Source organism: Thunnus albacares, chromosome 4, assembly GCF_914725855.1.
Source record: "Thunnus albacares chromosome 4, fThuAlb1.1, whole genome shotgun sequence".
NCBI classification, from domain to species: Eukaryota; Metazoa; Chordata; class Actinopteri; order Scombriformes; family Scombridae; genus Thunnus; species Thunnus albacares.
The window spans coordinates 30,249,193-30,277,127 of record NC_058109.1 but is presented as its reverse complement, the minus strand read 5'-3'; the positions used below and the strand labels follow the sequence as shown (position 1 = coordinate 30,277,127).

At 39.1% G+C, this 27,935-nt stretch overlaps 2 protein-coding genes across 5 annotated transcripts; one reads left to right on the top strand and one right to left on the bottom strand.

Moving 5' to 3' along the window:
• Positions 1-733: 733 nt before the first annotated feature.
• Positions 734-20,658, bottom strand: zgc:113054 (uncharacterized protein LOC541322 homolog). 4 transcript variants are annotated; one of them, XM_044350091.1, is made up of 11 exons: positions 20,567-20,658; positions 14,072-14,261; positions 13,900-13,991; positions 13,566-13,798; positions 13,108-13,344; positions 12,950-13,024; positions 12,598-12,814; positions 7,702-7,910; positions 5,629-5,701; positions 3,094-3,211; positions 734-1,539 (listed from the first exon to the last, which is right to left on the bottom strand). In XM_044350091.1, the coding sequence occupies exons 1-11, from the start codon at positions 20,619-20,621 to the stop codon at positions 1,344-1,346; spliced, it is 1,695 nt and encodes a 564-aa protein (XP_044206026.1). In that variant the 5' UTR covers positions 20,622-20,658; the 3' UTR covers positions 734-1,343. The 4 variants fall into 4 exon arrangements, with proteins under 4 accessions (XP_044206026.1, XP_044206028.1, XP_044206027.1 ...); XM_044350093.1 differs by lacking the exon at positions 20,567-20,658 and adding an exon at positions 17,465-17,546; XM_044350092.1 differs by lacking the exon at positions 20,567-20,658 and adding an exon at positions 16,790-17,381.
• Positions 18,924-26,560, top strand: eevs (2-epi-5-epi-valiolone synthase). Its single transcript, XM_044350095.1, has 5 exons — positions 18,924-19,286; positions 22,142-22,775; positions 23,229-23,468; positions 23,642-23,894; positions 25,131-26,560. Exons 1-5 carry the CDS (start codon positions 19,144-19,146, stop codon positions 25,226-25,228), a joined length of 1,368 nt encoding a protein of 455 aa, XP_044206030.1. The 5' UTR covers positions 18,924-19,143; the 3' UTR covers positions 25,229-26,560.
• Positions 26,561-27,935: the final 1,375 nt, after the last annotated feature.

Genomic DNA, 27,935 nt, shown 5'->3' with positions numbered 1-27,935 from the left:
CACATTGTGGCAAAGTTGGATGTTTCACCATAAAATATGAGGATAAGAATCACAATAATTTCTAATGTGCCAATGCAGCTGGAGATAAATAGTACAGAGCAGAGGAGATGATCAGATCTCACTCCATATCTTAATGGGATCCTCTCACATGCCATTCCCATTAATGACCAATCCCCCAATTATGTAAATCAGAGAATGGTCGCTAACAGTGAGAAGTTGAAGTTGCTCATATAAACAGCAACAGTGTCACATTGCAGAGAGTGCTAATTGGCCACTACTTTTCATATAATTGCAGTGACTGGGGTCACGTCCTCAGCTAACCTCTCCTTTAAGTATTGTTTTTCAGCACACAAACAGTTAATGGAGCAATTAAGATGACACTCACAAGCACCACTTGTATGGACCATTTGGCCAGAAAGAGCTGGAGAGAGGCGGACTGGGATGCTGCAACCCTGCGTATGGTGCACAAGAGTCTTGGACCAGAGGGAGAGGGAGTCAAGGTGCATAAAGTGCACATCATGTCTCACTGGTAACCCATTCTGGTGTGAATAATAACCAGCGGTCATCACTGAATCAATTGGTCTGTATTAGGTACTTGCTGGGATTTTGTTAGAACATTTAAACTTAATAAACTACAAGGTTGTACTTGTGCTGCCAACATACAGTATGCTATAGCTTATACTGTGTGTTCCAGTTTATTTGGTTATGTAAAAATCACACTTGTAGTCAATCATTCACTTTGCATGTAAAGTGTCATTCCCTTTATTGTCATGCAAGGCACTTTGAACTACATTTGTATGAAAATGGTGCGGTAAAAAATAAACCTGAACTACAAAACCAAACTTTTCAAGTATGCTCTGCACTTTTGCAATAGATACAATAAAAGAAGATCAGTTTCTTTCAATGACATTTAAGACAGACACTGACAGTCACATTGAACAAAAATATTGTGTATGTATAAAATAATATCAAGATAACATACTATTGAGCAGAAATTATGACAAAACAATATGGACGTGTTTCTTGTGGACTTCATAGATATTTTCTCTGACAAGTTAGCAAGTGTTTTTTGTCCACTAAAAAGTTCAGTGTGCCACAGTCATAACACACATGACAGAACTGAACTTATTCGGGACACACAGAGGACAAAATCATGTCATCGTACCAAGGTATTTAACTGACCAAAAGTTAAGACGTTCCAGTAACATTTAAACTAACACTGCTGTGAATGTGTCAAAAAGAAATACAGTAATATGGGTGCCACCTATTTCTGAGACTAACCCCAGGAGAGTGAGAAGGAGGGGAAAAAAAGAGAAAGTTCTCATCTCTTCATCTACCCCCCTCTACCACAGACTTTGCCCACCCTCTATGACTAAGTTATGCCCTGTCATGTAGTCAGAGGCGTCAGATGCCAAGTAGACCACTGCAGCTTGCAGGTCTGTCACTTGAGCCAGTCTACCAGCAGGGATATCTGACAGCCAGCGCTTCACCAGAGGCCTCAGACTCTCCGAGTGGATGAGAGGGGTGTCAACAATCCCCCTGAAAAGAACGACAGAGAAAGTGAGAGAGAAAGAGGGGAAAAAAAGACCACAATGAAATCAGAAGGCATCACAGTTCAGAGCCAGGAGTGACAGCGTTGTTTCAGAGCTACCACTTTGGTGACAAAAATAAACCCAATTATCCTTTGAAGAAAGGGCATGGCATAGCATCTCTGATGATATTTACTGCGGGACTGGTGGCACTTTAATGACTGGCACATCTCAGGAAGAGCCCACGGGTATAAAGGGGACGTCTGGCATAATTTGCTCATAGCCTTTGGTTAAGTACTTATTATATGCAGCTCCCTCATATTTCTGCTCTGGTTCCTAATTGAAATGGGCTTGAACTACTTTCGTGTTAAGACAGGACTTTATGTTGGTTGAATTTATAAGAAAACAGGTACGCTGCTTTTGGTGTTGTGGCTGCACTGGTGTGCAACAGCGCTTTGACACCACTTCTCAGTCGCAACAAATGCAGTTCTCTCCACTGTCAACAGTAAAACATCACAGAGCTGACATTTAAATAAATATGTCAACACGCCTGCTTGCGCCTAATGTGAGACGACTTCTGACTTTTCAAACAATTGACGTGACAGTGACTAAAAGCTGTGAGGCCTGAATCATTGTACAATGTATCTTGGTGCCTTGATATGGAATTCCAACATTTGGCTAAATTAGCACTTCCAAGGAGCGTGTGACACCTTGGTTAACATATTCCACCTCAATTATATTTCTCTTCAGCTGCCCTGTTATCTGGAACCTTTCCTGGCAATCAGAGGTACTGTTTTCCCTCAGCCAATTTTCTAGATAATGCAGCTTATCACCGCTGCGGCTAAAGTTGCCAATGGAATCAGGCTCCAGTCAACCTCATGAGCGCTAATTGTGTCCCTTTTTTATGCATATTTACCGACTGTCACTTCAAAGAAATCAGCGGCCCATTGAGACACCCAGTTAGCGAGGGGAAAGAGAATTGCTTCTTTGCAAATTAAAATTAGCAAACAAGCTGCCGATAAATAAAGCTGAGTGCGGCGCGTGTGTGAGGGCTTTGTTCTGGGGCTGTGACTGGGCCTGGCTCGTCCCGTGCCACCGGACGGATTTGCTCAAGGATGGCTGGGGCTAAGGGATGCTCCACTTAACACACACCACCATCCCCCCCCTCCGACACACACACACACACACACACACACACACACACACACAGCCCTTTCTGTGTTCTCCTCTTTTCTTCCTTCTGCTCAGCTTCGCAGACAAATAGATACAAACAAGGCGCTATTGTTGTGCCGACACTTGGAGTGAGGTTGCAAATTTGATTCCCTAATTGAATAGAACAATTAGAGCAAGTGTTTGGTTGATTCATCCCTCAAGACGTCATCTAATTAAGCACTGATGCATTGTTTGAGGACTTAAATTAGTGCATCATTCTCAAATGGGGCTTTTCATATGAAAGCAAATACACTAATCACCTCTTCCTTTTGCAGCTCAATGCCGTACAACACTCAAGGTGGACTAGTGTCTTTCTGCACAATGACTAAGGCTGCATACAGACAACACTTACGGTGAGATGCAGTTGACACGCACTCCTCTGTCTATCCATTCGGTGCCCAGAGTCTGAGTCAGTTTGACCACTCCAGCCTTGGAGGTGTTGTAGGAAAGTTGCTTCTGGGGATGAGGGACTGCAGGGTAGAAAGGAGACAAGAAAATCAGTTACCCAAGCGATTAATAAAGATAACATTTACTGTCATGCACTTTTGAAACACTCAGGTAATCATTAAAAAAATATCTGTTTTATTTTTTCAGTGTAATTTTTTAACCCAGAAAAAATATAATAGTTCCTTTCTCAGAAAAGCTGCCAACATATAGATTTTATATTACAGCTCATGTGGTTTCTTGTGGATACTACATAAAAGCTTCCATTAGCTGCTGGGGACTCTGCGGATGGAGCCATATAAAATTAATTGCTTATAATGTCCAGTTATGCTCTGTCCTCAGCAACAAAGGCAGGGAGCCATTTGTTTGCCTTGACCATCACAGATGCTGCACACTGCATGGGATTGCCGAGACAGGGGCTCATTTTCTGCTGGTTGATTAATCATCACAACAAAGGCTCCAAGTTACATACAACTTTAGTAGTTAACCTCATCACCCGCCGATCTGACTGCCAAATGGCTTCAATGTGAGACTGGGATGATAAATACCGGCCAGCTGCGGAGAGGCAGGGACCGGTCCTGGGGAGAAAAGCTGGAGCATCCCGTATATATTGCTCGGGCAAAAGGAGAAAAACATGCAGGAAAAAGAGGTAGAAGTTGGAAACTGCTGAGGAAATAAGATGTAAAGGGTGGGACAACGGCCCCATGGCTGAAAGTGAGGTTGAGTGGGATTGTGTGGAGTAAAGCGAGATAGCAGACGAAGGTAAGGTTGGGCTGGGCTGGATAAGGGTAGGCTAGGACCTCAGAGGAGCAGGCGAGGAGGAGCAGAGCCCAGGGCTTACACGCAGATTGAAGGTGAAATCCGACTTATCAGGACAGGAAACACAGCTCAAAATGCCTAACAGCACTAATCCTCGCTCAAGACCTGATGATACGGCCCCAAAATACCATTCAGAAAATGCCTTCATCCTTTAAATAAACCTGCATTGATGTTTTCGCCGTCTTAAAGAGCAGTAATCCCCAGAGAAGGGAAAAGGAGGTAGAAGGAGAGCATTCACCAAAGCCCTCTTTAACATTCACCCTGCTACTTATTGCCCATTTCAAGTGGTAGAAAACATGCTCTTTATCAGGCACGCCTTTTACATTTGGAATTCTTCTGAGCTGATAAGGAGTTCAAATGATGCACTCTTTTCCCCAGGATGCCGCTGCTGTTGTAATGTGCATTAATATGCAGCAGAGATCCGCAGGTATGAGTGTGAGAGTGTCACTAATCCCTCAGTAAGGTCATCGTGCAGCCAAAAAGCAGAGTGTGACCATATCAACTTGGATATTTCCTGTCTGGGTGTCTTTGAGTTGCTGGCCATCAGTCAGCAAAATAGTGGTTGATGGTTGGGAGTGTGTGTATGTGTGTGTGCGGAGGGGGGTTAGCGGACACACACACATTCTATTCAGCAGATGGACAAAAAGCTGTCATTGTGCATTTTAATTGGGCATTTACGGCAGCTTTTTGGGCTTCCACTTGGCTAGAACAGGTCCCATCTGATTACACATTATGACAATATTATAACAGATGTCCAGACCAATAAAGTAAATTCCTGAAGGACTGTACGTAATGTGAGTAATTGATCATTTTTTTTATGCCGGCCTCTATTTGCCAGCATGCTCCTGTTTTACAGATTGCCCCTGCAGTCGGGACTGGGGCCCATATGGCACAGTGGTTTACTGGCGATTTGACTATACTGCTGATGAAGTGTTGCTGTTCCTCTGGAGGAACCTGTTGGAGGAGGAACATCACACCGGGCTCTGAATTACATAGCTTTTTACTAGGCTCTCACTAAACTCAAAAAGTGTCTTCCGTTGTTCAAACAAGGCCGTTGGCACAGGCTGGGGTTTTGCCGTTCCACAGGAACCCTCCCTTCCCAAGTTGGACCTCAGGTTGCCTTCCACATCCTCCAGACAGCTCCGCAGAGAGGGGGATGTTTATTATGATGCAAAACTGCCTCAGTGAGACGCAATCACAACACTTTGTATTTCCAGCTATACTGTATGCAGGGGTGGATGCATCTCTATAGAACAGTTTAACTGGGGTAAAAGTTGCTAAGGAGAAAAGCTGGCTAATCCTGTTTAAAATGCGCATCTTGTTCAAAATGTGCACCTTAGGTTTTCTCATAAACAGCAACACTGTAAGAGACTTAAAGCTGATTTTTTTCTTATGTCAATTTTACAGCTGTAATGATCTAAACTCAGATATGACGACTTAGTGTCTGATGATAAAAAATATTTAAAGTTAATATTTAATGTGATGTGTACTCTCGTACAGTACAAATGTATTTAACTTCCTTCCCCTCCTCCTCTCTGCCCAACACTCCACGCCAAATGGAGAGATTAAAAGCAGACATGGAAGGGCTCCAGAGAGAAGGTGGGGGAATAGAATCATCACTCACCTATTAGACTGGCCATGGAGGCTGTGTTGATAATCTTGCCGTATCCTTGCTTCAGCATCACTCGACCTGCTGCCTAAGGCAAGGATTCAGGGGAAAGAGACACATTAAACACCTTATTATGGCACTGATATGCTACCAAAAACTCAAGCACAGACCAACACAAACACATGTAGTTTATCCTTGGAGACAAGAATAGCAGTTAAAACAACACTTGGTGTACTTGACTGGATTTCAAAGCTGCAACAAGGGCTGGCAGGGTGTATATATAGACATCAGACAGCGACTAGATACTTAAGAACTAATTTTAGTAACTACAGAGCAGCTTAAGATGGTTGGTCTGTCAGTAATTAGGTCATATTCTAACTAGTTTTGACAGAAAAAGACAACTGAAGGAAGAGATCATTCAGGATCAATTTGGTTCTTTCAGCAAAATGATGAGGTATGGTCAACATCTGGGGCTTATGGCTACACTGAGGCAAATTTGTTTCATTAAATATCTAATTTAACCCTCCTGTTGTGTTTGTTTCATGTTAATTAATTCTGTATTCCCAAAATGATCTCCCCATTATAGCTAATTATAAATCCATAATAATACATATATTATCACCTAATGTTGTGTTAGATGTGAACATTATATGTTTTGAACTTCTCAATGACCTGAGCTCATACATTTGTTTTTTAGTTAAAAAAAAAACAATGTATGGATTATTTTGACTGTAACAAATAATCAGATGAAACATAATATGCAATTTTCACAGACTACTTTGTGTCAAAGTTTAGCAAGGGTTTGAAATCAAATCATGATCAAAGATATTATCGAGAGCCCCACGTACAGTATATTGTTTGGTCATTGTGCTGCCGCAGAATGAATTGTGAGCAAGGCCTAAAAAAACTTTATACACCAGAACTGTGAGAAAAGTTCTGTAAAATATTGAAGCAATGTTGCAATTGTTTGTGAGAATTGCCAACAGGTGTGGTTCTCATGGTGGTTGCCATGGAAGCCAATAAGGGGAGTGAAGAGTGTGTGTGTGTGTGCATGCTCAAACACACATGCATGTGGGGGTCTGGGAGAGCAAGTGTGTCCATCTGATGAATAGACACGTGCCTGAACTCAATTTTATACACTAATTGTAGTCTCACCAGTTCATTTCTAATGAGCGGTCATTTTTGACCGGGAACACCAAAAGTGTACAAAAGTTAAATAAAACATCCAAAATTTAATGAAAATTATCAAAATTTATTTTGTGTGTTCAGATGCTCTGTGTGGACAAAGTCATGGAAACTCATGACAGTCAGATTAAATGAACTACATTTTCAAAACTCATAAATCAATCCAATTCAACCAGAACACAACAGGAGGGTTAATAATTTCCCCATTAGAAAGGTGAAGTGATCTATAAAAAAATAAAGGCTATTATCACATCGTACCTTTGCATCACATGTTGTTTTTTTTCTGTTAAAAATGGAAACTTGGATGTGAAGTTGGATTCTTCACAATAATTGAAGTTTCCTAAAGGAACTGGGTAAACCAAAGAAAGCTGTATATTAAAAGTAATACAAGCAAGACATTACGAGTATCTCATTGAAGTGAATACTGACATCAAGTATTTGTGCTGAATTTCATGACACCTGCAAGCTGTCTTTTTCAACTGTATATTCAAAATTTTCTCCTCTATCTAATATTCTAAAACTTATACAGGTAGGTCCAAAAATATCTAGATGGTGCTTATCAAAGCAACAGTGAAGCATTTATATTGTTCAGAGCATAATTTGTCTTTGCAGCTAATTGTACTGTAGTATATGACAGAGTGAAATTCTTATGACATTATTTTTACGTTAGTTGACTTTGATGAAAACTAAACCAGGATTTTAAGTAATATTTCAATTTGAATGTGTGTATTTTTTGTATTTTTTAGAATGACAATTGTGCATCACAATAGAACAAAACAGTGAAGTGAATAAACTGTCTCTGTTACGCCCACAGTCTACCACACACACACACATACACACACACACACACACACACACACACACACACACACAGTCAAGGCTTTTACAGCGGGTGATACACACCTGACAGCAAATGAACGTCCCCCTCAGGTTGACGTTAAAAGTTTGGTCCCACTCCTCTAGACTGGTGTCCTCGCTGGCTGAGTTCATGTTGATGCCGGCATTGTTACAAGCGATGTGGATCGCTCCCCATTTGGACACAATGTTGTCAATCATCCTCTGGACATCATCTGACTTGCTTATGTCAGCTGTGATTGAAATGGCATTGATACCTGTTTTAAAAAACACAGGGGTGTCTGTTATAACACTATGTACATATTGTACCTTTCATTATACATGATATGAACAACATCTATCTTTGAACAATGTTAGAAGTTTATTTTACAAATTCCAATGTTGCTTGGGATGTGCAAGCAAAAAAACAAAACAAAAAAAACCTTGAAAAATAACAATGCACAATGCAACAATGCTAAATAAACTAACTTAATGAAACTTCTACTATAACATGGAATTGTGCTTTCTTGTTAAGGTGTGGGGCATTTCATTCTGTCACATACACAGGCTTGATGGAATATGTTTGGCCAGGCAGAGTATATTTTATCCTTTAGTAGGCTGCCATCTGCTGGACAAAAACCAAAACCTCACCACACTGACAATTCATGATATTTGGAACACATTTTAAGTGCACAAACACAACTCTAATTTATTCATGTCGTGGTTAGAGATAGTAGTTGTATTTTAGAAATAGTATAGTATGTATATATAATATGGTATAGTTTGAGGTCAACATAAGGCAATGACTCTCCCAGATTTCACAGGAGTTGTTTCATTTTGCCACAGGAGTCTTAAGATATGACACTTTTCAACTGTCTGCATCCCCTTCAGTTACTGACTGTTTCTTTGACTTATTACTCCATCTACAGGGCTATTTATGGATCACTATTTCAGTTATGACACTAAACAAGAGCAGATACCATATGCATCACGAAAACAGAATAAAAACCCCCCAAAAAATCTTACCACTGTTACCTCCTTTATACTTATGAAAACCAATATTTTTTCTTTGTCCTTAACTGTCTCAACATCATAAAATCACGTTAGTGTGAGATTATTTTGAACATCTTTCACAACATGTGCACCAAGACTGTGGGATAGACATTACAGGAGAAGCATAAAGCAAAAGTAAATATGCAGTTAATTGAATATATGTCAATGTCAAATTAGTGATTGACTCAACGAAATTTAGACTGCTAATTAAATAGTTAAAGATACAGGTGAAGTGAAGTGAAGCTGTGTCAGCCATCAGTATAGTAATCTTTTAAATCTAAATAATTACAGTGACATTTAGAGTATCATGAGAATACTGTTGCAGTCTTGGGATATTTTCCTCCAAATACTTTTTTTGTTTTGTTTTTTTGTTTTTATTTTATTTTATTGCACCAGCAGAGAAATGATTTGGAAATGAGGGACACAGAGATGCAACAAAGTTAATAATTACATTAACCAAAAATATAAACGCAACACTTTTGTTTTTGCTCCCATTTTTCACAAGTTGAAATAAAAGATCTAAGACTTTTTCTATACACACAAAAGACTTATTTCTCTCAAATTTTGTTCAAAAATTTGTTTAAATCTATGTTATGTTATGTCCTTTGCCAAGATATTCCATTCACCTGACAGGTGTGGCGTATCGAGATAGTGATTAAACAGCATGACTATTGCACAGGTGTGTGTTGGACTGGTCATAATAAAAGGCCACTCTAAAATGTGCAGTTTTATCACTAAACACAGTGTTGTGAACAGAGTGCCCCATGAAGGCGGTGGGGTTATAGTATGGGCAGGTATAAGCAGAGATACCGTGACAAGATCCTGAGGCTCATTGTCATGCCATTCGTCCACCGCCATCACCTCATGTTGCAGCATGATAATGCATGACCCCATGTTGCAAAGATCTGTACACAATTCCTGGAAGCTGAAAACATCCCAGTTCTTGCATGGCCTGCATACTCACCAGATATGTCACTCATTGAGCATGTTTGAGATGCTCTGGATTGGCGTGTTCGACAGCGTGTTCCAATTCCTGCCATATCCAGCAACTTTGCACAGCCATTGAAGAAGAGTGGACCAACATTCCATAGGCCACAATCAACAACCTGATCAGCTTTACATGAAGGAGATATGTCGCACTGCATGAAACAAATGGTGGTCACACCAAATACTGACTGGCTTTCTGTCCACCCATCCAAAAAAGAAAATGCATATCTGTATCCCTAATCATGTGAAATCCATAGTTGAGTGCCTAATAAATGTCTTTTTTCAAGATAAAACTGCACATTTTAGAGTGGCCTTTTATTGTGACCAGTCCAACACACACCTGTGCAATAATCATGCTGTTTATTCAGCATCTTGATATGCTACACCTGTCAGGTGGATGGAATATCTTGGCAAAGGAGAAGTACTCACTAACATGCATTTAAAAAAATTGTGAACAAAATTTGAGAGAAACAAGTCTTTTGTGTGTATAGAAAAAGTATTGGATCATTTATTTAAACTCATGAAAAATGGGAGCAAAAACAAGAGCGTTGCGCTTATATTTTTGTTTAGTGTATTTGCCTTAAATATAGAGGAAAACTATTCATGGTACTGACTTTTTCTTTACATATCTCTGGATGTGTAATACAGAAATCTTAATGTATTTAGGTTAGTAGTATTCTCCAAACTAAATTCATTTTGATATGTTCCCTGACTGATGTTAAATGTTAAATGAGCAAATGCCAGTATATGCACTGTAATGCACTATGACACCACATGTGTTCATCTATGGCCCTGTTTACACCTGGTATTTAAATCTGTCTCTGGTGATCCAATCACAAGTAGACAGCTTTAAGTACGTCTGTTTACACCTGGCATTAACATGCGTCTCCACATGCATCTTGAGTGACCACATGTGATCGGATCTCACTTCCCCACTCTATAGAGAGAGAAACAGAGAGAGAGAGTAATATGCAGTGATCTCCCGCAGCTGCGTCTCTCCATTGAGAGAAGTTGTGTGCATTTACGCACAAGACACAGTGGCATAACTTCACTGATTATTTAAATCTCCGACAAGCCGACAGCAGTGGTCAGGATCTAATGTTAATAATGTTCTGTTTTCTTCTACACATCCAATAGGTCAGCTGTTACACACGCACAGTCCAGGTTCATACTGTTTGGAGTAAAGCAGCTGTCCTGATAAATCCTGAGCTCATCATGTCGAGCAGCACAGCAAAACTAAAAACTGTCGTTATCAACTTGACAGGAAAGAAGAAACTATCCAGCAACGTTTAGCTTCTGAAATATTTTTTTAGACAGAAAAGCGAAAAACAAGTTAGTTTCTGGTTTTGGTTTAATTACCATCCTAACTGTCAATTTGAAGAGGGAAACCAGTTAGGGGAACAGGAAAAACAGGAAAAAACACGTTGAACAGCTTTGGACCCGGAGGCAGCAATGCAATCCCTTGCCTAGTCTGCTGAAAAATAGAGGACGTTGGTTGAGTAGGTGGTCCTTCAATGTGGTCCAGGACACATTGCGTTTACATTGCTAAATGAAGGTGGTCACATGCGCACCCGACCACCTTCGAATGTGGTCTGAGTGATCGGATCTCAATCCGTCCTAATGTGTCTTGGGTGCGTTTACACCTGTATTTAGAGCTGTCCACTTGTGATCGGATCACCCAAGACGGATGTTAATACCAGGTGTAAACAGGGCCTATGCTGTTGCTTGCTTTCTCAGTCCAGTTCTATTATGGTTTAAGGTCGTAATTTTATTTTCTCTTTTATTGCAACTTTATTCATGATTATTTTATATTGACTAACAAGAGTTTGTCATAGATCTGCCTGTACTACTTGTTTTTATGTTTGTCTGAAACTACATTGCTGCCTGTCTTGGACAGGACACTCTTGCAAAAGAGATTTTTCATCTCAATGAGGTTTTCCTGGTAAAACAAAAGTAAAAAATTCAAAATTCAGTCAATAGCATTAATGGTAGATTAACAAGTGAGCAACTGTGGGAGCAGGTGACTTGCAAGAAGTAAATGTAGACTTATACTAAAACTAGAACTAGAAAATAAAATTATTCTAGAAAAGCATTCATACTGTATGACACTGCTGAGCTGCTGTATTGGGGAGTTGATGATTGAGAAATTTTGGTTCAACTAGCCAGCACGTAAACATGTGGCAATCATTGGCAAGTACTAAATTTCTGTTTGGCTGTAATCTGCCAGTGTGAATACACCAAATTCAGTTTAAATCATAATTTCACACAGAGTTAAGGGATAGATTTACATTTTTTCAAGTCTCTCTTAGAGCAGCAGTCAGATGCTCATATGAACACTGAAGCTTTTGCTCGCTATAATCATTCCTCCTGTTCATACTGGGCAGTAAACGACCCCTTCCTAAAGGGCTTACAATGCAAGTTCTTGTTTTGTGCAAAACTTTTCAAAGTTTATCTGAAGCTAATATGAGTCTTCAGCTATCAGTCAAATCAAGTGGATATCTTCCAATGTAAAGTAGTCTTTTTGGTATAAAATTCCCTCTTTGTGTTTCCTCAGACAGTGTTTCCCTGTTGAGCTGCAGTGGAAGTACAGTAACAAAAAAGGGACTTTGGCACTAAAAAGACTGTAACATTGAAAGATATCTACTTGATTTGACTAATTTGATGGCTAAAGTTTCAAGTTAGCTTCAGATAAACTTTTAAATCCAGTTTTGCACAGAAGGAGGACTGTGGATTTTGGTCACCATCACTTACATTTTAAGTGCATTAGGAAGGGATCTTCTAATAGTCAGTGTGAACAGGAGGAATGATTACAGCGAGTAAAACCTGTTTCAATGTTCATTTGAGCACCTGACTGTTGGACCTATCCTTTGAAGAACTGATAGGTTCAGGAGTATGCTTAAGTTGTGTAAGTTGTGTGCACATTACCTTTAAGAGAGAGCTCCATGGCCACTGCCTCAGCTCTTAATTGGTCCAGGTCTACTACAGCCACCTTTGCACCTGCTTCACCCAGAGCATGAGCAAATGCTCGGCCTATGCCCTGCCCAGCACCTGTCACATAGGCCACCTTTCCATCAAGACGCATCCGCTCGAGGATGGGGCGCCCCTTGACCCCTCGGAAAACCTCATCATCTGTTATTTTACTCTGAACACATTAACAAGACAAGCAAACATGATCAGTAAAAGTGATGTTATTAATTAAAGGACAGATATCAGTGCAGGTGTGATGACAATGTGAGTCCATGTTCTTACGGGGTCACTGAGGTTATGTAAACAGTACCTGTGTCCTGGAGCACTCAGAAGCCACAGATACCCGGCGGATAACACTGATGCCGTCTCTAAGAGGGATAATGACCTTAAAAACAAGAAGGACATCGTTAACATAGAAAGCAATCACTGTCAAACACATACAGTAGCATGTAATGGTTTGAAAGTTACCTGCTCCACGCGAGGATCATTATAGACAAACTGGTTGAATTCTCGAAGAGCCAGTCCGTTCTTATCTGTGGCGTCTTTAAGATAAACCTTGGCTTTGAACAGTGAGTTATCAATGCATATGACCCCTTGCAACCTCAGGAGATTGTTGTCCAAGATGAAATTGTAGTAGTTGATGTAATTATTCTTATCAGCATCGATGAAGACCATGTCAAACTGCTCACCTGAAGCAGCCAACTCCTGAAAAGGACACAGTTTTTTGATTGACCATGTACCTCATAGTGTGTTAACTTATTACCGCCAAAAAAGAAGAGTCAATGTAGCCTGCTCTGATTACACAAAGCACCTGACATAACAGACAGTAACTATTGTAACAATTGTAAATGCTAAAAAGGAAAAGAGCTAAATTAATGTATTATTAGTTTGCAAAGATTTAGATAGATAGATTAATTTTCTCACACCTTCAGGGTATCCATAGCAGATCCAGTCTTGACAGTAATCTTCTTGCCATGTGGAGACTTGTCAAAAAAGGGCTGAGCAAACTCTTTGAGGTATGGCTCCAACTCGCAGGCAATTAAGCAGCCGTCTTCAGGAAGCCCTTCGGCCATGGACAGTGCTCCGTAGCCAGTGAACATTCCAACCTCCAGGACCCTCTTGGCTTGACTCATGTGGACTAGCATCTTCAGTGTCTGGCCTACAAAAAACACACCAGAGAACAAATGATCACAACATGTTAAATCAGTGAATGTGATGGACGTGAACATATATAATATAATATACAAGTTAACATCCAACCTTCGACATGTCCAGTGATGCACTCTTTGGGAAGCCGGAACATAGTCTTGCCCTCCTTGTGCACCTGATCCCAATCATGAGAGACTGTTTTTCTACAATTAAGCATAAATAAAGATATTAGCAACATTTATCTCTTTATTTCTACCTGGAGCTTTGGATGATGTGTACATACTTATAAAGCTCTGCCAGGGGTTCACTCTCCTGTGTGGTCATTTTCTCCAAGTAGTCATCTAGACCGCTGGCTATGTCCAGAGCCTTCTGCAGGTGACTTGCCAACTCTTCTGGGATATTACCACTTGCTGTGGCTATCTCCTTGGCTTTTGTCAGGAGATCCACAAGAACTTCCATTGGGGTGTCAGGAACTGGTGGAATAACAAAACTTAGTTTCAGTTAAGTAATGAATGGATCTCTCTCCTGTTCCAGACAATATAATGTCGGTCTACCAATCTGATCCACCAGGCCTTTATTAGTGCAGATACTAACCTTATCTAGCAGTTCGGTATCAGCAAGATGTGTCAGTCCACACTGAATACAGTTTCTTTGTCAATTTCATTGTGAAATTCATGTATCTTCCTTAAGTCATGACAGACTCAAATTTTAGCACTACAGCAATCCTTGAAGTCCTCATGGTACCTTGCATATAAATGATCTTGATGAGATTTTAAGTCTATGAAAGAGTTGAGGTATCAAAATTGGTGTTGGGAGAAAATAAGTTATATTGGTACATCTGTATATTTATCTGCTATCATCTATAAAATGTCTGAAAACTGAAAAACTACCATCACAGTTTCCTAAAGCCAATGATGATGTCATTAAATTGCTGAAAACAGTCCAAAACCTAATGGTGAAAGACATATTCAGATCTTTTAATTAAGTAAAAGTACCAATACAGCAATGTAAAAATACTCCATTACAAGTAAATGTCCTGCATTACAAAATCCAATTTAAGTAAAAGTACTTAAGTATTAGCAACAAAATGTAGTTAAAGTATTGCAGTAAAAGTAGTGGTTTGGTCCCCCTGACTGATATATTATTATATATGACATCATTAGATTATTAATACTGAAGCATCAGTGTTAGAGCGGCATGTTACTGTTGTAGCTGCTGGATGTGGAGCTTGTTTCAACTACTTTATATACAGTTAGTTAGTTTAGCCCGGTGGTTCCCAACCTTGGGGTCAGGCCCCTCCAGAGGGTCACCAGATAAATCTGAGGGATCATGAGATGATTAATGGGAGAGGAAAGAAGCAAAAACAAAGTTCTGATACACAAATCTGTTTTCAGTTTTTGGACTTTTTCTCTGATCTTTGATTTTTGGTGAAATATTGGATCTACAACTCATAGACATCTGAAATGAGACCCCGACTACTAACTGCTTTCTGTAAGACATAAAAGCCAAAAAGGTTGGAAACCACTGGTTTCATCTTTAACAATGCGTTGTATTTTAAAAGCTTGTTATATTATCCATTGTGTCAAATCTTCATCTGAAAGGTAACTAAAGCTGTCAAATAAATGTAGTGGAGTAGAAAGTACAATATTTCCCTCTGAAATGTAGTGGAGTGGAAGCATAAAGTCAAAACCCCATTGCATCCATTTACTTTCACATGAGACAAAGAAAAAATGCTCACATTTGAGAAGCTGGAACAAGGTAATTTGATCCATTTCTGCTTGAAAAATGATGACATAATTTTCATATATGTGTAATATATGAATTGCTCCTTGGACAAGCAGACAGTGACGGACAGATAGCTGTCTTCTTCCAGGTTTAGCTGACCTGGCTTTATGATTGCTTCCATATAGATAGTGCTAAAGTAAACAATCTTATAGTGATGTTGTGACTAGGGACAAGGTTGCCTGGGTGCTGCCTGAATAACTGAGAGTGGTTCAACTCTTTTCCTTCAGATTTGCTGTGCCTTTTCACTGGGTCTATAGCAGCACTTTGAATTGTGACTGCTTGGTCAATCAAGTTTGTGTTTGTCAAATCTTTTTGCATAAGACATCCATATCTCCTGGACTCTCTTAATTGACGAGCTCAAGATTTCTATAACATACACACATATTTGCAGATCAATGTTGTACTCGCATGTTGTGTCCACTGACTGATCAACTGAGTGACAGTTTCAGCCCTAATTTGACTCAACATTGTTGTTTCTTCTACAAAGAAGCAAATACATACACCACACACATACACACACACACATATATATATATATATATATATATATATACATATACATACACACACAATCACTGGCGACTTCATTAGGAACGCAATCTAAAGCAATCCATTCAACAGCTCTGCCATAACTTCTACTTTTCCAAAGCTCATATATTTTCAGTTGTTTGAAAAAAAGTGTTCCTAATATTTATCCACTCTATTAACATGCATGAGGAGAGCAAAATATTAGCTACACTTTTCAATATAATGCAATCCAGTACACCACCACCACCCACTACCACCTCAATAAAAAACGTTAAGTAGATTTATCCTCTTTCTGACAATGTCAACAAAAACTGAAAACGTAACCTTCGTAAAGGTAGAAGTTATGTATACTTATGTAAGTTAAGTATATATATGTATATGTATATGTATATGTATAAGAGACATAAAATAATTGGTGTGTTGTTTAATAATGAGCTGTGAGTTCACAGGTACTTCACTATCACATTATATGCTACATACATTGTTTCAGTATACAACCGTCTCCTTGAGTTAAGATCGCGAACTTAGAAAGCAGACTCGCGTGTCGGCAGCTTCATCTACCAAATGAGGCGCAGTGATACACACTGGACCCCAGTGGAGTTTGGTTCTTAAACTTAGGACATCTGTTACACACTTATGCTATTTACTCTGACCCCTCCACGACGCAAAAAATAAATAATAATCCTACCTTTTTCGGCTGCCATGGTGCGCGTCTATGGGCGTGACAAAATCGACAGCTTTCAGCCACAGTGAGAATATCGTGTTTGTGGGGTTTCTGTTATATCACAGCAGCTATGCTAAATAGAAGGGGAGTGACTGACAGCTTGCACAACACAAGAGAACAGTCATTATCCAACGGTATAGCACGTGCTTCAGTCGTGTCCGTCACCGTGAATTTTCGTAACTCTTGACACGCAGGTACAGAGTAGCCCCGCTGAGGGGCAAAACGTGGATCACAGGTGTATTATGAAACGGGGTGTCTTGGAGCAATGTGCAGCAATCTGGGAGTTTCAGAATTAATATTATTATTTTGTCGGTGAAACCACAGCCTCAGCCAAGTTGGAGTGCCTGGACTGACTGGAGTGCCTGTAGTGATGTTGCTATTTATACCCGTGCCTCATGCCTCATGTACCACACAAATAAGGAAAGAAAACATGAATGAGAGGCGTCTGTCTCAAGTCGTTGCTTGTCAGAAAAATAACAGGTTCCAAAGCTGGTGCTGGTTGGTGGTGAGAGTTTGATCTGATCCCAGTTGTGCTTTTATTGATACAAAGTGCATGTCTGTCTCCTTAATCAAATATTGTACAGTTCTGTAGAAATGTGACCATTAAAATCAAATTAGAAAAAAGACTAAAAAACATACCACATTGAACTCAAATGCACTTGTTAAATAACTTCATTAACGGCTGCATTCCATTCAGGTGTGCCAAGCCTGGTATTACACATACTGGCCCACTGGTGTATAGCCTCGAACCAGACACCTCATTAATTTAATTAACTTCACCTGTGATTTCCTGCTAATGTCAACTGTGAGAAAAGCTTGCTGAAACTATGTGATGAAAATCTTTGACTTAATATTATGCAGGTAGTGCACAGTGGGTTCATGGGCCTTTTTTTCACTGAAACTGGGTCAATGACAGAGGATTTATGGGCCACAAAACCAAAAATAAAATTCCAAAATAAACTAAAAGGCTCCATTCAGCTGAGAATTACAGAGTTGGGTGACAATTCTCGGTGTAAACAACCTCTTTCACATTACACATAGTCATTCAATCAATTGTTTATAGAAAAACATCTTGTTTAGGGCATCTTAGAACATTCTATAACATTCCTAAAGGGAAGAGACAGTTCCAGCTATGCTAGGAAAAGACAATGGCATCAAACGTATGGTAGCCTTGTTCTCCTTACCAGTCTCATCATACTGGGTCAAAGGGCTGTTTTTATGTCTGTACTTTTTTTTTTTTATCTGTGTTTATATGCAACCTTGCATTTAAGACAATACAGTTTACTTGCACCAAGCACCAGTGCACAAATTGTGCCCATCTAAAAACCAAGATTTACTGAAGACCTTGACCTCAGCTCACCAAAGATAAATCAGACGGTTGGTGGGGGATGTCTGCATAGGATAGGGGATAGACCATGATGTCACACATTTGATGGCCTCGTTTCTTTTATCAATCCCAATCCCTTCTTTTTACAGTGATTGTGTGTTGGGCGTAAATTTTTCTTTTGGCTAGGTTGTGACAATTTTGATTACCTTTTGTACCATGTGTGCAGCTTCCACAGATGAAAGGTTAGGCTACAGTATATTCCAATATTTTTTCCTACTTTTAGGCTTTCATTGGGCTACTTTTTGTCATAAGTTTGTGATAAAATACAATACATCTGTCAAGTGGAATCAGTTGTTGATGTATATATCAATTCCTATGCCTATGCCTAACCTGTGAGGTTGAGCTTTGTTGTGAACCATTATTATTAGTGAACAGTAATATTATTAATATTGTTTTTGTGGTGCAAATATCATAACCACAGTTTTGGTATTTTGTTATCTTCATGTTTTCACACTAGAATAGTTATTCTGTGGGCTGTGGAAATCTGTTGGGCTTAAAAAAGGATTTGTGGCTGTCAAGGTCAAAACAAGGTCGTTTGTCTTCATTCAAAAAAATGTTAAGAATTTGAGCTAAAAAACTTAAATCCAACAGCAAAAGCATTTGTCAGTTTCTAACTTCATCATGAACCATATTTATCTTCATTTTAATGATGGTATGTCATACAGTTAGGTAATGCTATAAAAGTGAGTGATGACAGCTTCATTTGTAGTTATCCAAGGCAAGGTGTTACCTCAGAGTTACACAAATTGTTATATGTAATCAACACATGCTATGGCATGTGAAGAGTACTGACAGTAAATGCTCCTCCCTTGTCTTAGGGGCATCCTCTGGATACTACAGTATACTGTATTTAAAGACTCCTCTGGTGGATTTTCATTAAGACTTTCGACAGCTCTGCTCACACCTGAAACTCACAGTCATCACCTCAAGAATGGGAAAGGTTCATTTAGAGAACAATGATACCAAAGAAAAGAAAACTGAGTATAGCTTAGTACGGGTCAAAGGCACATGGACACGCAAACTGGGGAAGAGGATCAATAAGGACACAGTTGACTGTGTCTCTGCTGCAAAAATGTGAGTGTAACAATGTTCTTTCCTCATAGTAATCTAAATTATTATAACTGCACTTGTCTCTCTGCTTTTCTCCTGAGTAGATTTTAAACAGGATAATTTTTCTAAAAGTTAAATTTGGGGAAAAGGATGCCGTTTCACAATTGGCCTGATGGTAGCACTGTCTGACACATAGTCAAACATTTAATCTGGTTGCTCTAACTTCAAGTATTTTGAATTTATGCCTTAGTTAGTATTTGGCTGTGTGTGTTCTGCACACAAATGATTTTAAGTATAAGACTACTGTGTAGTCAGTGTAAAATAAGACAGCCACTGGGAAACTTCTGGAAATTTGTCAATTAAAAATAGAGACTTTAGTGTTTAACATTATATAATTTGACATGAATCAACTGGACACTGACACGCAAATTAAAACATGGACTGATTAAATAATCTCTTGTCTTGAAAAACATGAAGATTAAAAAGTGAAATGCTGGATAACAAGTTGCTTACAATCATCCAATCTAATTTTATTTTTGATACATTTTTTGCATTCTATTTTTTTTTCTTTTCAATGGCAGTTTTATGATTTACGACAGTCTCAGTTTCAGTCACACTATTGTCTCAATATTTAGATGTTGCAAGGTGGGGTTTGGGGGAAGGGCAGTAAGGTTAAGTTTAGGCAAAACTGTGGTCCTTGATAAGGAAAGATTGTCCTCACAGTTAAAAGAAACTAACATTGACTTTTGGTAGCTGCAGTCTTTGATGTCAAAGTCATGTGCTTTGCACGCCAACCATCCACTGTGACCTTTGACCTAAAGGGTTTTTTGACCTTGCACAAGTGCAATAGGTAAAGGTAATTTTTAGCATTTGACCAAACAACCAATTAGCTGTCTTTTTGGACTTTCGGTTATTGCTCAGTGTCATTTATCATAAAGTGCCCCTTTCACTATTCTTCTAACAGATTTTTCAGGATTCTGGGGCTATATGCCCAAGTTTAGAGCTAAATGGGTCTGTACCTCTGCACTGGCTAGTAAAAACCTTTATTTGAACAAAGATAAAAGGCTGATTATGGTTGATTTGTTGGCATTCAGCTGCAGCTCCCCTGAGGCTTTTGCAGCACTTCTGTGGCTGTGGATGTTTTTTTTCTGGCATCCAGGTCTATTCTTAATCATAAACCTGTGAAGAGCAGTGCTATGTGTTGCATGTAAGTCAGACTGACAGAGTTTCTGACAGCTGAAATCAAAACCAGTGTCTCTAGTATTTTTTGGCCTGAAGTTATTCAAGTTTTTGAAAGACCATACCTTGTGAATTTACCCTGCGAGGCAGCTTGATTCTTGAGATAACACAAGAATCCATCTTGTCAGGCTTCAAGCAATGTGCTTGTGTCCGAACCAACAGTGGTTCCAACCAATCAGCATGAGGAACCATTGGCAGATATGGGCGTGGTTTAGCTGTGGTGACAGTGAGAAGTTAGCCTGTGATAGACGGAGATTGACAGATGGTTCGTCCAATCACCTGTGAAAGTATTTTTTGAAAGTGCCTGCCATTTTCCAAACAGTTTCCAAGGACGACTTCTCAGATGGTTTGGTCTAACAAACCCTCTGGCACATCAGTACTTGTGAATGATGACAACTCAAAACCAATAGTCTCCGGGGGAAATAGATGACATGCAGCAATTCAGCTGTCAGTCAACCTAACACCTTTAGAAAGCTATTAGAATCACATGTAGAGGGCTTAAGGGAATACAGCAATAACTACATTAACTGAAAAGTGTACCAGTTGGAGGAATCAAGTTTTAACTACGACATGACCAGTGTCTAAATTCCTATTAAAAAAATCACAATTCATTGTAAAAAAGCTGTACAAACACCTCAGTGTTGAGAAATATCATATTGAGCATTGTTGATCTGCCTGTTCTGTGAGTTTTGGAGTGGAATTTTAGAGATAAATTTGGCATGTTTGTTCCAGATGAAGTGTATGGGGTGATAATGACTTGTTTGTGCTGCTTCTAGCCAAGACAGGGACAAGGAATGTTGGAGGCACTGACGTTTATATCTAGATAGATATTAACTGTGCTCAAGTTCAGTGTAGTCCTTTAGAGTCAAACAGGGCCTCTGTCTAATAGACGGAAAAACTGATGCTGGCCAGGCAAAGACCCTGGAGATATCAGCTGTTGTTTTTGATAGTTACAGTTTGGTGAGATTTGGCCAAGCTGGAAGATAGGTTGCTAATATCAGTGAACAACTTGTGCATTTCTGTTAGATTTGGCTGCAGTTTGTCATAGGTATTTTTTAAAAAGGGTATTCTTATATTCATTCTTTATTGCAAGTTTTGCCTTTCTTTAGTGTTTTTTTTTTCTAAAAAAAACATGCCCTTTTCACTGGTTGTGCAACTTTTGCATGTTTTTCACAAACTGTAATGTCATCGTGTTGAAGCAAACTATTTATGATTATCATAATTCTATGGAAAGAGCAATGTTGTTGATTTGTATCCTGTTTAACAATGTGTTTCTCATATTTTGTCTGTCCAATTTATATTAATGAAGGCAGACTAAATTCTCAAGTTTCTACACCACTCTAAAATGGTTTCAACAAAACCTGAACATTATAATGAAGGTAGGAATTAAGGTGCTTTCAGACAAAGTTGTGATTTGAATCAACAGCAGCAGGGTGCAGTGCCACCAAGTTGAAAAACCATCATAAAGTCTGAACTGAATGCAGACTGTGTTTGTATTAATTAGGTGTACCTAATAAACTGGCAACTGAGCACATGTAGTGCAATTTATTGACAAAAACAGAAAAATCAGTCTGAGCTCCTATAATAATTGGAAGCTAAACCATAATAATAAATATTTTTTAATGTGTTTTGTGTGGCAGCTATGAGAGCATCAGAGAAAAGGGCACCAGCTGGACCGTGGTCACCCCCATTGTCTTTACTTACAAGGTAACTGAGACTCAGGGATTGCTGGATCCAAGCAACGACACACTCCTGCTGGGTCACCTCACCGACCCGCAGCAGCTGGAGGACATTAAAAAAACAAACAAGCCACTCAAACGCTTTGTGGTTGTTGACCAGGAGGTCTACAAAATCTACGGCCCCAAGCTAACTGAATATTTAGAGGCTCACAATGTCCTGTACAAGATCTTGGCTCTACCCACCACTGAAGAGAACAAATCCATGGAGATGGCAATGGAGATCCTAGAAGAGGTCAACAACTTCTCCCTGGACCGCCGCACAGAGCCCATCATTGCCATTGGTGGAGGTGTGTGCCTAGACATAGTTGGCCTGGCTGCCTCACTCTACAGGAGACGCACCCCTTACATCAGGGTCCCAACCACACTGCTCTCCTACATCGATGCAAGTGTGGGGGCAAAGACAGGGGTTAACTTTGCAAACTGCAAGAACAAGCTGGGTGCCTACATTCCACCCACCGCTTCTTTCCTTGACCTGTCTTTCATACAAACTGTTCCTCGGCGACACATCTCCAATGGGCTGGCAGAGATGTTAAAGGTATGTTAAAGCCCCTTTATGTGGAAAATTTACCTTTATACTGATACTCCTCAAGGAATGACAATCCCATTATCACTGAGAGCAGTTAATACCATGACATGCTTTTTAAAAATATAAAATATAAAATATAAATATAATTATAATTATATATACTTATTAATATATTATATTTGCTGAAAAAGAAAACCTCAGTTATTCTAAATAACTGGGAGACAAGTCGTCAACATAGATTAGACACACACATGCCATTTATAGTAAACTGACTACTCTAAGAGTCACCAAAGGCAAGTTTCAAATTCCATTAATAGTATACTTGAAGTAGTAACAAGATATACATGTTGACTCTAAGAAATGAAGTGGTGTCAGAAATCCTTTTCCATGCTTTTTATTTATTTATCTTTCTTATTTGAACTGCTCATTGAAGTTTTCTATGTTTTTGACGGTTCTTTGCAGATGGCCTTGGTGAAGCACAGAGGGCTCTTTGAACTTCTTGAGAAACATGGCCATTCGCTGTTGGACACTAAATTCCAGGGTGATAACACTGTCTATAGGCACAACTGCTTAGAGCCTGCTTCACAAGCAACTCGAATGGCCATCACAACCATGCTGGAGGAGCTTGCCCCCAACCTTTGGGAGGATGACCTAAACAGACTTGTGGACTTTGGCCACATTATCAGCCCAGCATTAGAGATGGTAAGACGTAGATGAAGCATTTGTCTTTAAATCCTTTGTTGGTACATGCTGTTGTATACAAGAAGATGTGTGATGTGTGATTCTGTCTTCAAGTCTTGAAATAATTTTGTTAAAGAAAAAAACGTATTTCACATTTTTCCTCATATTGTCTCACTTTTCTCTTTTCCGCACAGAAAGTTCTTCCATCTCTACTGCATGGTGAGGCAGTGAATATTGATATGTCTTACATGGTTTACGTGTCTCAAGAGAGTGGTCTGTTGACTGAAGAAGAAAAGCAAAGGATCATCAGCTGCATGGTCAGCCTGGAGCTGCCTGTCTGGCATCAAGCATGTACCATGGAGCTCATCCAGAAGTCTCTGCAGGACAGGCTGAAGCATTCAGGTGGCCTGGTCAGAATGCCTCTGCCTGTTGGTCTAGGACAAGCAGGTAAGAATCATAAGAGTGAAGCTGCCTTCAGCCAGAAAAACAGCAGCATCTGTGGTTTGTTCTGTTAAAAGTATTTCTTCGTAATGACCATTAAACAAAAGAGACCGGAGCCGAAGTGTCAAAATTGAACAGAATTTATTTTCTTATACAAGAAGGACCGTTTCGCAGTGCAACACACGGGATGAGGTTACAAAGAGAAAGGCTCCCAGTGGAGTGCTTATAACAGGATTTTATACACCATAAATGGGCGTTACAGCTCTTTTCTTAATGTATCAAAATACAGACTTATAGATAACGTCATGTCCATTTTCAGTTCTCCTGTCCAGGAGCCATCCTGCCCAACTGACCCCCAGATGACATGTCTCATCCTGTCTCCAACGAATTTTAATTTCTACATCTTCCTCTTTACAAATATAATGCTGAACTTCATGATCAATCCATCATGATCTATGTAAAATAATAACACACATACACAGTGTAATCATAATTTTTATAACATGTTCAGACAGCTTAAACGTTTTTTTCAGTAATAAGTAGGAAGAAGTATGATGTTCTTTTTACTTCCACAAACACTATGAGTTCCTGATCAGACCATGAAGTGACAAATCAAGTCATTTATGCATTTTTGCAAAAAAGGTGGTACTGAAAGCTTGGTGACACAGTGACTGCTTGTGTAATTGGCAAGCTGTGGTTCAGGAACTAACCAGTAGCATGGTAGCTAGCTGGTAACATCCTGGCTTCAGCCTGCCACAATAGCTTGTTGGGCCAGCCTGCGTTAGCAAATTAACTAGCAAGCAACCTAATTTGGTTACTAACCTGACAAACTGAAAGCGAATCGATAGATTTTGATTGCAGTGAAATGAACACATTTCCCTCCAAAATTCTGTTGTTGTAAATGTTGATCTGAACAGGCTCTTAGAGAGTAGTTTAGGGAGGATGGGCGCACTAAAGTCTTGACTTCCCCAATGGAACCTGAGGTTCTGTCCCATCTTTAACCTTGTTGGCAATCTCTCCCTTACCTTAACCATGTTTGTTGTGTCGTCTAAATGAAATGAAAAATGTTGGCACTAGATCAGCAAAATACTCATAAGGGTTTTTTTTTAATCCACTAACAAGCAACTTGTTTTTTTGCTATAGAATTTGTGGCATGAACTAGTTCTCATGTTATTCTGACTTCATGTGATATGTAAAGTATAACTAAGCCATGTTCTCTTTCTCTTCTTTTTCTCATTGCAGAAATTTTTAATAACACATCTTATGAGATCCTGCACAAGGCGTACGAAAAATGGTGCAATGAGCTGAGTGCATCCTCAGACAGCAACTGTGACCCTTAAAGGGTCAGTATTTTTCAACCTGGACCCTATTTTCCCATTTTTTGTGTCTAACTAACTAATGTTGAAAATCATTTTTGAAATTGGTGCAGTGTTGAGGGAGAGCACTTCAGCCAGCAGCAGCAAAACAGACTGTAATGCAATCCTTTGGGGCAATAGCGCCCCACCAATGTATGTCCACTAAAAGTGTCTGTTTATGCCACTGACAGGCTCAGATTGTTATTATAAGTGTCTGGCAACATAATGGAAAGGACCATACAGAGAAATAAAACTTTTTTTCATTCTCAAGGAGAAGTCTCATTCTGATATGTCACAAGAGTTGAGTTGTTTTCAAAATCAGCGATGACAGAGTTGGAGAGAGGAGTGTCAGGATGAGTTTGTTGTGTTGGAGTGCAGAAAGCATAGCTTAGTGTTATGTAAAAGATTTTCAGAGTCAAGGCTGAATATTTAGCCGATTGCAACAACAACTCAACTCTCTAGAGATTTCAGAACAAGACTTCTCCTTGAGCGAGACTTGGTTAGACACAATAAAAAACAGACCGGATCAAGCGAAAGGTTAAGAATAACGTTTTATTTCTCTGTATTCCTTTCTATAATGTTGTCAGACACTTCTAAACACAATCTGAGCCTGGCAAAACAAGCACTTTTAGTGGATGTGCATTGACGGGATGCTATTGCCCCATTGCTATTGTTTTGCGGCTGCCAGCTGCAGTGCTCTCACTCAACACTGGACCAGTTTCAAAAATTGTTGTCTAATTAGTCACTTAGACACAAAAAGATGAGAAAATAGGGTCCAGGTATAAAAATACCCAAGTATCCCTTTAACCTGCACCCACCACAGCTCCATTTGTTCAGTCTATGTTTTTAAGAGAATTTGTTTACATTTTGTAAGGAAATATATAATACTGTCACAGTATGTTCTCTAGTTTTACATTATTCATATTGTTGTGGGCAAAATTGTTGTAGTTGATAGCATTCGGCTCCTGTATTCTCAAAACATGGCAACAAAGGCCAATGCTGAGATACCTGTATTTTGCCTTACTATAAATTTTTTTGTACACGGTCTTGTCCAGCATGTGTTCTTATAATCCTTTCTATGCAAATGGTGACAGTAGCAGGTGCTGCAAATCAAATCAAATGATCAAATGAGAGAAGAGCTATTCTTTTTTGTAAGTTTGTTACCACTTTGGCACTTGATTATCATGTATGTATAGCACCAACTAGTAACTAATGTAACTAGTAGCTTTCTTGCTACTCTCCTGTTATGAAATATATCCATGCTTCAGTAAAGTTTTTATTGATTATCAAACAGCTTGTGTGTGTTTTAGTAATCTTGCAGACTCAGAAATGTTCATGATCCTCCCTACCTTCATTTACTTTATTTCAAATGTTTATCATTACAGTTTTTCAATAAAAAGGCAAGGCCGTTGCTCATAAATTAACATAAGACAAACTTAACACTAAGTCAAATCAGCAAGGATACACATTTCATTAAGCTAAGCTATGATTTTTAACACAAACGCACAGTGAAAACAGTGCAAAAAGAACTGCAGGACAGTGCATGCATTTACTCATTCACATTTCCAATTATACACAGTTCATGGAAAATGCACTTTGATATTGACATATTGTAGTATTACTGATTGTAATATTTACTCATATATAGCATCCAGGGTACTCTTGTAGTAGTATTTGGATTATTTTTTTGCTGTAGAGCTTAGTCTACTTTCTTGATTTATCAAAAGACCTATCTTTTCTGGTTGCATTCAGAAATGGAAAAAATAAAAACAAATAATAATAAATATATGTATTAATGATACATATAAGTATTACATTGTATGAGATAACCTGAAGGAATAGATAGGGTGGTGAACCAAGTGTTCAGGATTGAGAGCCAAGTATTTTCCAGGCTAAATAATATCAGTGCAAATGAATCCTAATTCATTTACACATTTCACTAAATTCACACAATACTGTCTGACTAGCCTATTATGCTCTTTACTTATCATACCTAAAGGAGTACTTCCATCCCCCCAGAACATTTACATCCCCACACCAGGACCATTCACACCTGTCCCTGAACAATGCCACAACCATCCCCCCAAACATTCAGAACAGTCAGAACCTGTTTCTAACTATTGCAACAGGCAACTAATTGGGCAAACAAACAAAGCCCAGAAAAAGCCCAGAATCAGTTAAATCTATTTTTTTAACTGATAAGATACAGATACAGTTTCTGCTACAGATAGAGTTTCAAATACTGCAACCAGAAACAGTTTATTCATTTGTTCAATTCTTGTCTAAACTCAAAATTTTAACAGAGAAAACAAATTTAGAACTTACTTATAGTGAATCATCAAAGAAATTATATTTCTATTAGTATTTTTTCCATATGTGAACATATGAGAAGTGCAGTGTCCCCATGTCATGTGTAAGGTGCACATGCTATTTTGACTACCACTCTAACCCAGCGTTGTAGAATTACAACATAGACATAACAAGCTCAAAATCAAGTTTGATGAATGTATTCCACGATAACTAAGTATCTACATGTTCTAGACATTGTAATTATCACAAAAAAAAAATTCAAGGCATGTTACTTACTTCTTTCTTGACAAATCCGGTCCAATAAAAGAAGAAGATGAGCTTGACAGAAAGTTTGTAGGTAGTGTGAGTTCATGACCAGATTGCTGGACCTATAAACATATTT